Consider the following 14,082-nt stretch of genomic DNA (forward strand, 5'->3'; position numbering starts at 1 on the left):
GACCAGGTAGGATAAAGATCATAGCCATGCAAAGTTTGGACGTCTTCATCTGGCTTCTGTCAACCATCTTGGGCTGGTTGTCCGGGGCCTGCTGCAGGTATGCCGACTTCTTCTTTCACTCTTTTTTTTATTAGACACATCCAAATATGTGCGTCCTTGTTTATATCCAGAAAAGCTCCTGGCAACTGGATCTGGAAATGTGAGCCCCACAAGAAGACACTAGAGTATTGCACATAAATGTTGCTACAGAGACAATGGTAAGCAGGCTCTCTTTTTATTTATATATATATATCATATATAACATTTATATAATTATAGGGGAACTTAATCTAAGTCAGAAAACATCCCACATTATTCTGAGGAGCATTGAAGCACATGTGTACATACGCAAACATAACCACAAAGACCCACACACATTTGAAGACTTGCTCACCAAAAAACCCCCACAAATGTTTTAATTTTTCATCTATATTATATTGAAATTCTATATCATTAATGATATTTACAGAAATGTATCACACAAATGTTTGACTGTGGAGTTGTTTTTGCTTGAATGCATTTGCACATTATCACTTTAAATGCACAAACACAAACATACCACATGTGCATACACACACGCACACACAATAAAGTCATCTTTATTCCACCTGAGTCTTGCTGATTGTAACACGATTGCAACACAACATTTTTTTGAGGTGCTTCCGGATTTCTTTCATCTTCACGCCGTATATGATCGGATTGAAAAGAGGATTGTACACCACGGTTTGTAGCGTCAGAACCAGTTGCACATTTTTCGGAAGCACAGGCTCGAGTAGCCCTAGGATAACGTCAACGCCCATCAAACAGACGGTGGCCATTAATACAAGCAGGTGCGGTAAACACGTATCTACCACTTTTTTCCGGACTTCTCCGTGGCTACGATAGGCCACCATGAATATTTTGAAGTACGTGAAAAAGATGAACAACACGATGACAGCCATGATCGATAGACCCATTGAAGTCCACACAGTGAGATACGCTGGTAACCTGCAGTAAATCTTCACCATTATATTATTGCAAAAAAATCCTCCCAACGTCGAGCTGCAGATTTTTTGTTTGGACTGAATGACAACTTTTGCCGACATCAAACAGGCAGGCACAAACCAGGACAAAGCCAAGAAAACGCTGACTGTGGTCGTGCTCATGGTAGACGCATACTGCAGAGGCCTGCAGATAGACACGTATCTGTCATAAGACATAGCGAGCAACAACATGATGTCAGAAGCACCAAAACTGTAGAAAAAGAAAAGCTGGACCAAACAAGCAGAATAGGAAATTCTCTGCTGGTGAGACAAGATGTCCACCAAAAGTTTGGGGTAGATAACGGTGCTGAACAAAAGCGTGTTGAGAGACAACGCTGCAATGAAAATGTACATGGGCTCATGAAGGTTCCTGTGAATCCAGATGAGACAAATAATGATGCAATTAGAACACAGAATGAGAACAAACAGTAGCAAAAAAAACATCAAGTAAACATATCTGTACTTGTCTACTTCTATTAAGCCGCCAAGATTTAGCATCACTGTTCCGTTGCGGTCCATCATGACAAACACACAAGACAAATAATGACACAAGTTAAACGGATCATCCACGCGTCCACCTTGATGCCGATGAAGTGTTCGTGAGCAGGAGACGCATACACAGAAGTAAAAAGACATCCAGCTGATGACAGACGGCGATTGGTCGTCCTGTTGAGGAGGCGTTCTGCTCCTTCCCTCTGTGACCTCCAAATCCTCAGAAGGCTCAAGACCGCTTTGAGCTTCTTCTTGTGGTCCCGAACTTTTGTTGTTAGGTAATGAAAAGATATACAACGACATGAAATAACAAACATTACTAGGGCTGGGATTAAAAAAATGGAATAATCAATATCAAATCTCAGCTCAGTGGACGAGTGGTTAGAGTGTCCGCCCTGAGACTGGGAGGTTGTGGGTTCAATTCCCGGCCGGGTCATACCAAAGACTATAAAAATGGGACCGATTGCCACTCTGCTTGACACTCAGCATTAAGGGTTGGAATTGGGAGGTTAGATCACCACATGATTCCCGAGCGCGGCGCTGCTGCTGCTGCTGCTGCTCACCGCTCCCTCAGGGGATGGGTCAAATGCGGAGAACAAATTTCACCCCACTTAGATGGGTGTGACAATCAGTGGATCTTATCTTATAAATCAATGTTCTTTTTTGAGCCCGACCTCAATTCATAAAACCATGAATCTATTATTTTTATATCTATATTTTCCCATAAATTCATCATTATTCTGCCCTTCAGAAGTTCACCGTTTGAGTTTGTGCAACCTTAGAGCGCCCTCCATGGGTTGCTTTGTTCATTGTTTTGGTGAGAAGAGAGAATTCCAATGTGGCAGCACGCAACGCCGACTCGTTTATGTGCTACGCGAACTGTTGGATCCTGTTTCGTTGTTGCTTTGGACAAGAATTGTCCGTAAGTACATGTGATGATAAGAAAATAACATGTATTCGTTTGAGTTAATTTAGGACAGTATTAGAGATGAGAGACTGTTGTGGAATGTAACTAGCTATTAGCATGAGAGTGTGTCGTGTACAGTTAGCTAATACACATTGTTTGTTATTGTTTTTTTTTTTTTAGTTTTACGACGACCTAAAGAGGGTAATGGTCAGAGGCCATTGGTCAAATAAACAGCCCAAAAGGAAAACAAAGTCTGGTTATTTGGAACGTCGTTAACTCGCTGTCTAGCTGGTGAAATCTCGAAGCTTCGGAGCGAGGACAGCACAATCATAAAATAGAATTTTCAAGGCCTGTTTTGTATCTTACTGTTTTTTTATTATTTACTGTTCACGTGAATTTAAAAGTATTTTCTTACATTTATGCTGGCTTTGCTTGCGTCCGGACGGGGCCTTCGTTATGGATGTTTTTTTCCCTGCAAGTTTTTCATATGATTTGTTAGCGGCCCATAGGTGGGGCAGCTGAGCACGGAGGTGCACACCTGTGGGCAATTGGTGAATTAGTTCCTTGTTTTAAGTGTCCTTTCTGGTTTTTGTCTTTTTAGGTTGCAGTGCAGTCCTCCTGTTTGTGGCGGTGAGTTTTGTCTAGCATTATTAATGATTTGTTTGTGCTTCGTGAGCCGACACCTTATCGTGGTGGAGGGGTTTGTGTGTCCCAATGTAAACTGAGGAAATGGGGACTGTGCTTATGGAGACTAATGTGATGGGGATTGTAAACTTTTCAACTTATTTATTTATTTATTTATTTTAGCAGCCGGGGGAAAAAAGAAAAGAAAAAAGCCTGTTACGGGCAAATTTGCGACGCTCAAAACATCCACTGACACACAACTTTTGCGGAAAAGCTTTACGCTTTAGATGCTGTGTGAAAATCGGCAAAAGTCGAACCACTTCCTGAACCTGAACCCACAATGGGTTTGAAATTTTGACAGATGGGCCGGACCAGGAGCATTTGGACCTCATAGCACAGTAAACACACACAGATAAATGTACAACCCGATTTACTTATAGTGTGCACTAACGACTGCGTTTTTCAAATGTGCAAAATCCACTTATTTAAAACAGCTTTTCCAATAGCTTCATTTTTATTGTTTTAGCTCAACTTTTGCTGTGTTTTCATGCTTTGTAAAGTGACCTTGGGTGTTCTGAAAGGTGCTGTTTTTAAATGAAATGTATTTTTATTATTATTATTATGATTATTATAAAATAGCCCTAATCCAGGTAGTACGTTTGCCTCAATGAATATGCGAGATGCGGCATTTACACACTATTTGGCAAAGTGGGAGGAGAAATGTAAATAGATTATAATAGCACATACACTGTGATCTGTCAAACCTGGTGATTGCATCTATTTTTTAATAAATTTCAATTCAAGGCGTAAAGTTAAAGAAATCAAGATTTATTGAAAAAAGATGAACACTTTCAACATTCAAAACACATTATTACCCAACGAAATACTCAATGTCAATTATTTCTGCTCCACTGCTGTGCATAAAGGCACACTCAATAAAAAGACGCACTTTCAAACGTATTTTCCATAACAGAACATAAGTAGAAAAACTCACAAATTTCAGTGTTGTTGGTCTCCCTTTTTTGCTAGTACATCAAAGTCTGGAGTTAGTTTTTGTTGTGGCAATTCTCAGGATAGATCTGAGGTGTTGGTCAGTTAACTTGGATCTGTGACGGCCTTTACTGATGTTCATGATGCTGAACGTCTGCTCACACACGTAGGTCGAGCCAAACAGCACCAGCATCTTCTGTGCCGTCCTCCGGAGGTTTGGAAACGCGGCTTCGTCCAGTGAGGCATAAAAGTCATTCAGTTTAAGAGACTTGAACTTCTCCTTTGAAGCAGAGTCGGACTGAAGATCGATCAGTTCCAACTGCAGCTCCGGCGGTGCTGTTTCAGGCTCTTGTGACAGGGGACAGGACACCAGCTGAAGTGATGAGGCAATTTGTTTATCCTGGATCCTTTACAGCAGTCCGACGTTTTTTCCTGTTAAATTTGGCGATCCATCCGTGGTGACATTGGAAAGTTTACTCCAAGGAAGCTTCATCCTCTCAATGACAGCGGACACATGTGCATACAAGTCCTCTCCTCGCGTTTTCCCCTTCAGCTACTCCATGCTCAAAAGCTCCTGAGTTATCTCAAAACTGTCGTTTATCCCTCGAATGAAAATTAGGAGCTGAGCAGTGTCTTTTATGTCGTTACTTTCATCAAGTGTAGGTGATTATAACGTAAAGGTCCCCGCCTTTTTATTTAACGTGCTCACTATATCTTCATCAATCAGTTCCACACGGCGAGTCACTGTCCTGCGTGATAAACTGATTTTTTCAAACTTGCCTTTGGTCTCCGGACACAAGAGACTTTTTTATTTTGTATGTATGTGTGTGTGCATGCGTGAGTGAGTGTGTGTGTGTATTCATTAGTTCACCTAAAACCCATTAAAAAATCCCATACCGTTCACCTAACCCGAACACCTCCAGCCAGAGTCGTGAGACCGTCAGGAGACCCAAGGAAGGACCAAAGAAAAGAAAGGAAAGTGAAATCCAGCACCGACCAGACACCACCTACCACCCACCACCCACCGGGCCACCAACCAGAGTCCTTCACCAACCCCAGAAACATCTAAATTCCAACAAATCAGGGAGACCTCAAGAGACCAAAGGAGAGACTGAGGAAAGGAAGGAAGGACAGACGAAGAAGAGTGAGATCCACAGACACCAGCCTCCACCGATTCAATGACCTGAGGAAGAAGCAGATTGTGTCTGAGTTTTGATAGATGCTGGTGTGGTGGATCTGGCATGCATGAAAATATCCACCAAAGAGGGGAGCCGTCGACCCCTGCCAGGACAGAGCAAGCGCAACACCTCAGGGACCCCATGGCCGTGGCTGTGCCAAAGGACGACCCCCGGCCCCTGCAGGGGCCACCGGCCGCAAAGCAAACCCAGGAGCAGGAGCGCCCCCCCACCCCAACACGGCCCGCGCCCCCAACCCAACGCAGCAGGACGGGGCACTGCAGGCCCGCCAGGCACCCCACCGGTCCACACCCCAACCCAACCAAGCCGCCCCCACCCTCACCAACCGGCAGCCCCCCAGCCCCCGACCCCCAGATCCCGGGCACCCGCGCCCACCCCCACCCCAACCCCTGCCGTGTGGAGGGACGGAACACCGGGGGCAGAAGATGGGGGCACCGGGGGACGGGCGGCACCCCCGAAACCCAGGCCCAGCGGGGAAAGGCCCCGGTCGTCACTTCAGCGTTCTTAGTGAAAGCTAACCCTGTTACTGAGTTCGCCAGCTCGCCGACTGGCGAACTCTACCCCTAAACCTTGAATGTGACCCCACCCAGTGTATATACAAGTGTGTGTGTGTGTGTGGTGCATTAAAATTGGGAGCAGGTGAACCGGAGCAGAGGGAAATGATATCCCCACGCTCCGATCCATCCGCCTCCCAGGCATGTCAGTGAGTGTATGTGGTGCATTAAAAAAATTAATTGGGGGCGGCGCGGCGGGGACACGGACAGGGGACTGCAGCACTGCTCTATACTGCGGTCTGCCCCAACCGATGGCACCGCCCACCCCCCCACACACACAGTTGTGTGGTGCATTAAAATTGGAGGGGAGTTGTAGGGCGAAGACGGTTTTTCCACCCTACCCCACCCACCCAAAGTGTGTTATGTGCCCTATATGTCTATAAAAGTGTATTGTGCAAAACTAGTACAGTGAGCTAAGAGGAGCGACCAGCGGGGCCCCCGCCCACCAAACCCCTACCCACCCCACCGGGACCCCGGCGGGCATATGGGACCAGCCCGGCGGGGCGATAGGGTTCACCCCCCGGATACTGGGCCCCACCGAGGTGCCAGGAGGTCCACCGGTGCAGGGCGGGCACAACACCAAAACCAACCCACCCTCCCGGCCCCCGGAGCACCGAGACCCGGGCCACGGATGGAACCCCCGGCCCAGGGGAGGGGGAGGAAGACGGACAGGGGAGGGAGAAGGGACGGGGAAAGGAGACGACAAGAAGGGCAAGGGGCAGCGGCAGGGCCGCAGAGAGAGGGGGAGAGAAGGACGAAGGGTGACAAGAGAGAAGGGACAGGGAGGCGGAGGACGGGCGGGGAGAGGCGAGGAGGGAGAGGCAGCAAAGGGGAGGAAGGTGAAGGGGAGAAGGAACCACGGGGCGGCCCACAGGCCACGAACCGTGTCGCCGGGCCCAGAGCGACGGACCGCCGTCCCGGACACCAGGGAGAGCCCCGCAACGCAGCACCCCCCAAGAGACCCAGGGAACGGCCAAAACGCAGCCGCCACCCAGCAGCCAACAGAGGGGCAGACCCTACGCCACGCCCAGCCATCCCCACAAGTTTCTTACCGTTTAGGCCACCCGTCCACACGATGGCGCTGTTTCGGAGCTTGAAATCGATCGCTTTTGAAACCGGGCTCCAGAGTGGAAAGATTTCAAAACGCGCCCGTCTGGACACCATATGCAGATACTCCTCCAGCGATGACGTAATGGTCGCAGCTCGATGACGAGGCCAATTGTTTAATATTTCTATTTTTCTTTAATGTCCTTGAGATCAGAGATAATATACTAAATCAAATATGTTTTAATCTCAATGCCTTTACTATATCTTATGAAGTTTTGTCTTTTCAAATGGGTTCGTCTGATCCAATATTCCTAGGAAACCCTTATGATGGCAGATAATGATTAATCAAATATTTTACCATGATATTTACTGCTGTAGATTTAGCATAAATGTGCTTTTTGTCGTACATCAAATTTCTGTCTTTTTAAACGCTGTTTTTTTATTATAGTAGTGTAAATCATTTAAAAACAACATCATCTTAACCCAGAACTATTCATGTCCGGCCGGGCCATAAACAGTGTGAGAAGAGATTTATATACAGTATATACTTATACCTTTAATAAACACTGCAGTCCTGCAGTTCATTTTTAACAACTTGTCTCATGAAAAAATGTCACCCAGGTGTCTCAATGTTCCTTCCACACCTAAATGGCATATTCCATGGGCTCTAGAAATTATACTTTTCAATTGTTTCTGAAATGGAACATACTTACCGTATTTCTGTTATTAGGGTCGTCTTTTGTCGTCTTTGTAGAACTTACTTTCCTCCAAGTCCAATCCTCTCCATTCTCCGCCTGTAAATTCCTCACACCAAACTTCATTCTCACATCAGACTTCCTTTTCAATGATACACAGACAGACCAGTCATTCCCCCTCACTCACATACTGTAGAAGTATCACTTCATTCACTCACATACTATAGAAGTATCACATTCAGACTAACTTATAGTCCTATATTTATTTAATTCAACATGACTTGTTTGTGTGCATACTTTCTTCGTGATACACACATACAGACCAGTAACTGACTCCCTCTCATCTGATAAGGATCAACTTTGATCATTTCAGACCTGAATGTGAAAACTGCAGCCGCTTCCAAATTGCTGCTTCAAAGAGGGGAAAAAACAGACACCTTGTGTCCTGTAGATTAGAAAAACAACCAAATTGGGACAATTTGGCCAACACCAGAACTACAAGAAGATCTCCAGCTGAGCTAGCCAGGAGCCATAAAAACAAAAGCCTTTGAGGCAAGAGTTTGTAATGCAAATTTGAATCCTGTTCAGGCAACTCAAAGTGAGAAAAACAACTCAAGAAGATGTAAATTAAGATACTGCAGCGGAGGACTTTTAGGGTCAGGAAGAGAAGAGAAAAAGATTTAAAACAACCCCATTAATCTATTGCAGGTCACAAATCTTCCAAATATCTGCCATCTCAACTAGTAAAAGAAACGAGTTATAATCAGAAAAACAAGACAAAATCCCTACTTTAAACCAACCAAAAAGTATTCTTAAAATGCTAATTAACCTCACCTCTTTTACGGAGTAGTGGGGGCTTGTAAAACACAGCAGGGAACTTTGTAGAGAGCCTCCCCATTGGATCCAAAGATCACAGTGCTGTGAGCTTAATCAAAATTAAAAAATTTAACCAGCAAATTCGCCGTAAGTGTTCCACGTCTGAGTCCAATCTGAGAAGCCAAAGTTATAAAAGAGAAATGGGAAAAAAAATTAGAAGACCAAATTCAACAAGCATCAAACAACGGAAAATATAGTATTAAAGATTGAAATAAATTTTATCCTACTCTAATTCACATAAGCCGTTTTCAATTTCCGAAACTGCGTTGCTATAGATCACATCTCCTTTTCCGACACAGTACAGAGTGCAAATGTACACACACAGACCAAAATATGACTCAAGGAGCTAATCTCAGATGACTCAAGAACTTTGAGTCAACAACTGGAGTTCATATTCCTTCCTGTCCTTGCAGATAGCAGCAGTTTATGCAGGGCAAAGTTCAAAGCAGGCCTTAGCTGTCACTGGAGACCCCTGACAGTTTCATCAACGACTGTGATGAGAGTTCGAGATGTCAGCTCAAAGAGTTGATGGACATTTTGCTCAGATAATTCATAAGAGTCATTGAACAGTCATATGACGAGCGGATATAGTGTACCATCCTTATCGCAGTCTGTTTGGCCACTTCCCCTCCCGAAAGTGGCCTTCCGTGCAGCTTGCCGTCCCCTCTGTGCACCAAGCAGAGCAGGAGAACGCTTGTCCATATTCCCAACAGCCAGGTTATTCCAGCACGTTTGAGACACCCAAGAACAACACCTCTCGTCAAAGATTGAACCTGCCTGAAACATTTATACACTCGGAACAGACAGAGGGAGATGAGATCATAGCAAGAGATCCTATCTGCTCGTTGTAATTAAAAAATAATAATTTTCTCAAAAAATATGTATTTTATAGTTTTATTTAAATGTGTTCACTACACTATAGCAAGTAGTATTACTATATTTACGCATATGTCTACCATAGACTTCTTCTTCATTACATGTTACCTCAAATTATGCTTAAAATGTGACAGCTCACAGTCACCCTGGCCACTTGGAGGGAAGTCCTCTCAAATTTCAGGACTCCTCAGACTTCTAGAATGGGACTCAGATAAGGACAAAGGTTAAATCATTTTCACACCTACGAATGAGTTATCAGAGATGCAGGGGAAATATAAAAAATGAAAAGTCTTTATCAAAAAAAAAAAAAAATTATTACTCCACATTCAAATAAAAGCAGATCCAATTAATAAAATAAGAATAGTGACCTGTAGTATCATCTAGGCCTCTATATCTTTCCGCTTAACAGGAACAATTTGATCTTAACAGATTAGCATCAGAAGACCCCCTGCTATTTACACACACACACACACAAGATGACAACAAGGTGTCACTTTGACACAACAGACTACAAGTCTCCCAAATTGAACTACAGCTCCCAAATGGAGACAATGGGAGAGGGGGAAAAAAAACTTATCACACCCCCCTCCCCACAGGAGACAAAGAGGAGAGAGAGGGGGGGGGGGGGTGGCGGAAGAAAAACTTATCACACACACTCCCCTGTCCTTTTTATTTAGTTTAATTTAATTTTAACAGACAACAGTACAAATCACCACCTTCTTAAAACAGCAGCTCACCCCCACCCTTAATTCCACAGGCCTGTTTTTAAAACAAGAGCAGGAGGAAGAGCTTAAAGAATTCTTACAGACGATAGAGGAATCCTCCCCCACAACAAAATATGCCATTTTGATTTAAAAAATCCCGCTAGAACATCACACAACACACCTTTCCCATTGTCAGAGTCACACAAACAGTCACAAACTCCCTGCAGGCACACAAACAAGGAAAAAATCACACAATCCACACATGCTCCAAACATTTCACCAACTGGGCCCAACAAACACTCACACACAACACAAACTCCTCAAATTAATTCAGTGGCGTCTCACTTGTTGAACCAATTCAAGAGGCCATAATTCTCACCGCAACATTGCTCATTTCTCCTCCAAAAAATAAAATAACCACAGACGAACACAAACATCTCCGAAGTGCACGGACTCACTGTAAAATACACCGTTACTTCGTCAAATAATAATATCACCACGTACGTATAGCTCAAATGTCGACTCATTCGCGCACAATCCATCGCAACGTTACGGCCGCGACACAGACACGTCGCGCACATTGTAAGACAAACAACGAAAAACCGCGTGGCCACAACACACACCACGGAGCTTAACAAACAAACGCGTACACTCAACAATTCATTTCTAAACCAAGAACTCTCGCTTGGTTCAATTTTTCCCGCGGGTCATTTCTCACAGCCAACACTTCATCCAATTTATGTTCCAATTTCTAAACAGATGCGGCTGCCCGCAGCTAACTCATCCTCAGCCTTAAAAACAGATTCGCGCGGTAGCGTCTTACCAAAAACTCATCTCCTGCGCATGGCAACTCGTACGCTGGCAGAGCCGCTAGCTTAGCATCAGCCTCCTTGTTCTCAAAATCACTTAACACCGCCATCCGCGCAACTTTCACAGAGCTACCCAACGCTAACATTCTAGCACAAACCAACATTTGGTCCACAACCTTATATTGTCGTCTAACTTTTCTTCCATTCGAAGAAAATATAGATGTGTTTTTCACGGAGGTAATCAGCGTCTGGCGCTGTTTTACACAATCAAGTTCCACGAACACACCACATTTCTCAACGGTGAGAACCAACCACTATCACAATTAGTGCGCATTCATACATTTAAAAGAGTTTCCAACTTACTTCGACGCCGTGGTGGAAATGCGTCCAGCATCATGAACGTTACAGCCTTCACTGTTCGCTTAGCGACCAATTCTGACTATCGACCGGAAGCGTATGCAATTCGAACCATCCTTAGTTACGGTCAAAAATTTTCGTCCATAATATGTAGTAATTAGTCGTTTTTAATATTTATAAAGTCAGTGACGTCTCACTTATGATACTACAATATAACAGATCAAAACTATTCTCATTAACTCTTTCACTGCCACTGACGTTTAAAGACGTCACGTAAAAACCTACGGAGCACTGCCAATGACGTCAAAAGACGTCATCCAATGATTTTTTATTTTTTTTTGAAACGGGTAGAGGAAACCCTTCCGCATGTCTGGTGAAAGTTTCCAGCCTGTCTGTTGTGCCTAATGACTATTTTTGGCCCCTAGAGGGCAGCGATGACTCTCTTTTGACAAGATCGGGTGGGCGTCAGTAGAGGCGGAGCTAGAGCGTCGAGCAGGAGATGAGAATGGAAGACAAAGGAAAAATGGCGGCCGGTCGCGAGGAGCTCACGCCCGAGCCGTTTTTTTCAAAGACCAAAAGCATCGCTGAAAGAGCACATTGTTGACGACGATGATCATCATCGATGATGAAGATGAGGGTGGTGACTCCGTGGTTGGGAAGCATTGACGCGGCAGTAGAAGACGTTAGATGGAGCTAGATGGAGGAGAGAACGGGCAATGGCGAGCGTTTGCAGGCAGCTCTACACTTACAAGACGAAAGGCATCGACCAACGCTAAAATAGTACATTGATGACGACGATGATCATCATCGATGATGAGAAGGTGAATCCGAGCTTGACGGCGAAATTGGAACCGCTGACGCGGCGGCTATGACGGTGTCGTAACGCGGAGCGCAACCGAGCACGCACAGGCGGACGTTCGATCGGACGACGGAGAGTGCCCCGAGTCCAATGCATATTCATCGGAAGAAGTGTGTACAGTCTGCTACTTGCTTTTTATTCCACGGAAAAAAAGCCCATCAAGAAAGTGTAACGTTTGCACGCAAAACGGACCAATGCGAAAGTGAAAGTAAACTGTTGTGCGAGTCCTGGCGTCTCCTTGCACGCAGGAGAGCGTTACAAAAGGAAAAACTGTATTTGAAACATCCACATAATTGTAAGTAGTACCACAGTTGCACACATTTGTAAATAGTTTGCGAAATTGTTTTGTCAAATTGTTACACTGTTGAATGGAAATAAACGTATTTTGCAATCAAAAAACACTTTTTCATTGTTGGTGGTAAATGTATTACAGAAGTAAAGCACTATTTAGGTGTTTGTGGCATCATTCATGGACAAAAAGAAGTGTACAATTCACTAGAGTGCATGAAATAACATAGTTTCACAAAAAGCTCTTTTTCTCCATTTTTTGTTTCAAAACAGAGAATTTCGGTGAAAGTAACCATTTTCTATTGTTGATTACTGAAGAACGGAATAAGGTAGAAACAAACTTTTTTTTCTGATGAAAGCTGAGAGTCCAATCTTTCATTTGGTAGTATGTGTGTTTCCATAGTCCAAACACAACATTTTCTGTGGACCTTGAAAGATCACTCAAAATGCTTAAATCGGCTGGCAGTGGGGACAACCCGTTTCTGAAAACGTCTGGCAGTGAAAGAGTTAAATTATTATTTATTTGTATATATATTTTCGACTCATTTTTACAACTTGTTCTGGACTAGTAATATTTTAACTCTTCGTAAAGTCATGACTTATTCTCGTAACAACATGAATTAATCCAGAGCTCCAGCCTAACCTTTTTTTTTTTTTTTGCAATGGCCCCTTAACCTGAAATTTGAGGGGTGCAAATAAAAGATTTAGGGCCACACACACAGGAATTGACGTTCAAATTAAATATTCGTGCCAAGAATAGGATATATATGTACAAAATAAATAATTATTAATAATAATAATAATTATCATTATTATTATCATTATTGTTATTTATTATTATAAATCTGGAAATTTGGCATAGGTAGATGGAAATTAGAGTTGCATTATCCCAAATTTTAGGGTTAAAATGCCCCAATTTAGGGACAGTCTAGAGTCAGACTAATTCTTAAACTATATATTCGTGTCAATAGACTTATTCTTGTCAAATTTGAACACATTTTCTTGTAAAGCTACATCTTGTTCTTGGAAAAATACAACATGTTCTCGGATAATTGTCATAATATTGCAATGCACACTCGGAAAATTCTGACTTATAAATATTAAGAAAAACTGTTGCAATTTCCTGACAAATAAGAAAATACTTATTATTTTATTACAATGTATTCAAATATATTAACTTGATTTATTCTCATAAAATGACAACTTAGTGTATGTATTATTATAGTTTTTCTCTATAAGCTATTTGTACAAAGCGTCTTTGAAAATGATCAGAAAATGTTAAGTTTGACCTCATTACTATTTGTCATGTACTGTAGCTATAAATCAACATCTTTACCTTGTGCTTGTTTCTTAGTTCTAACCAACAAGATTAAAAACCTTTCTTTTTGATTCAGACCAGGTAGGAAAAAGATCATAGCCATGCAAAGTTTGGACGTCTTCATCTGGCTTCTGTCAACCATCTTGGGCTGGTTGTCCGGGGCCTGCTGCAGGTATGCCGACTTCTTCTTTCACTCTTTTTATTAGACACATCCAAATATGTGCGTCCTTGTTCATAGCCAGAAAAGCTCCGGGCAACTGGATCTGGAAATGTGAGCCCCACAAGAAGACACTAGAGTATTGCACATAAATGTTGCTACAGAGAGTATGGTAAGCAGGCTCTTTTTATTTATATATATATACCATATATAACATTTATATAATTATAGGGGAACTTAATCTAAGTTAGAAGACATCCCGCATTATTCTG

At 43.2% G+C, this 14,082-nt stretch overlaps 1 protein-coding gene and 2 long non-coding RNA genes across 6 annotated transcripts in view; 2 read left to right on the top strand and 1 right to left on the bottom strand.

Annotated features, from left to right (window-relative positions):
* The window catches only part of LOC144057638 (uncharacterized), a 23,211-nt gene continuing 9,129 nt past the window's right edge, over positions 1-14,082 (top strand). Inside the window, exons 1-3 of one of the 3 annotated variants that reach the window (XR_013295301.1) lie at positions 1-97; positions 171-257; positions 1,656-1,867. This is a non-coding gene — a long non-coding RNA (uncharacterized LOC144057638). Of the gene's footprint in view, positions 98-170; positions 258-1,655; positions 1,868-14,082 lie in introns of those variants that run through there. The other 2 variants (XR_013295299.1, XR_013295300.1) reach the window with 2 other exon arrangements.
* Positions 544-2,988, bottom strand: LOC144057632 (olfactory receptor 4D6-like). Of its 2 annotated transcripts, XM_077575442.1 has the most exons (3): positions 2,876-2,988; positions 1,640-1,818; positions 544-1,431 (listed from the first exon to the last, which is right to left on the bottom strand). In XM_077575442.1, the coding sequence occupies exons 2-3, from the start codon at positions 1,675-1,677 to the stop codon at positions 639-641; spliced, it is 831 nt and encodes a 276-aa protein (XP_077431568.1). In that variant the 5' UTR covers positions 1,678-1,818; positions 2,876-2,988; the 3' UTR covers positions 544-638. The 2 variants fall into 2 exon arrangements, with proteins under 2 accessions (XP_077431568.1, XP_077431567.1); XM_077575441.1 differs by having other exon boundaries at positions 544-1,818.
* LOC144057637 (uncharacterized) overlaps positions 2,325-14,082 on the top strand; it is a 22,803-nt gene continuing 11,045 nt past the window's right edge. Inside the window, exons 1-3 of the long non-coding RNA XR_013295298.1 lie at positions 2,325-2,475; positions 3,062-3,090; positions 13,730-13,825. This is a non-coding gene — a long non-coding RNA (uncharacterized LOC144057637). The remainder of the gene's footprint in view (positions 2,476-3,061; positions 3,091-13,729; positions 13,826-14,082) is intronic.

This window comes from Vanacampus margaritifer, chromosome 9, assembly GCF_051991255.1.
Source record: "Vanacampus margaritifer isolate UIUO_Vmar chromosome 9, RoL_Vmar_1.0, whole genome shotgun sequence".
Taxonomy (NCBI): Eukaryota; Metazoa; Chordata; class Actinopteri; order Syngnathiformes; family Syngnathidae; genus Vanacampus; species Vanacampus margaritifer.

Bases quoted from the DNA above. Each gene is read 5' to 3' on its own strand.
- LOC144057632 (XM_077575441.1), bottom strand. From the start codon at position 1,697: ATGTCTTTTTACTTCTGTGTATGCGTCTCCTGCTCACGAACACTTCAT.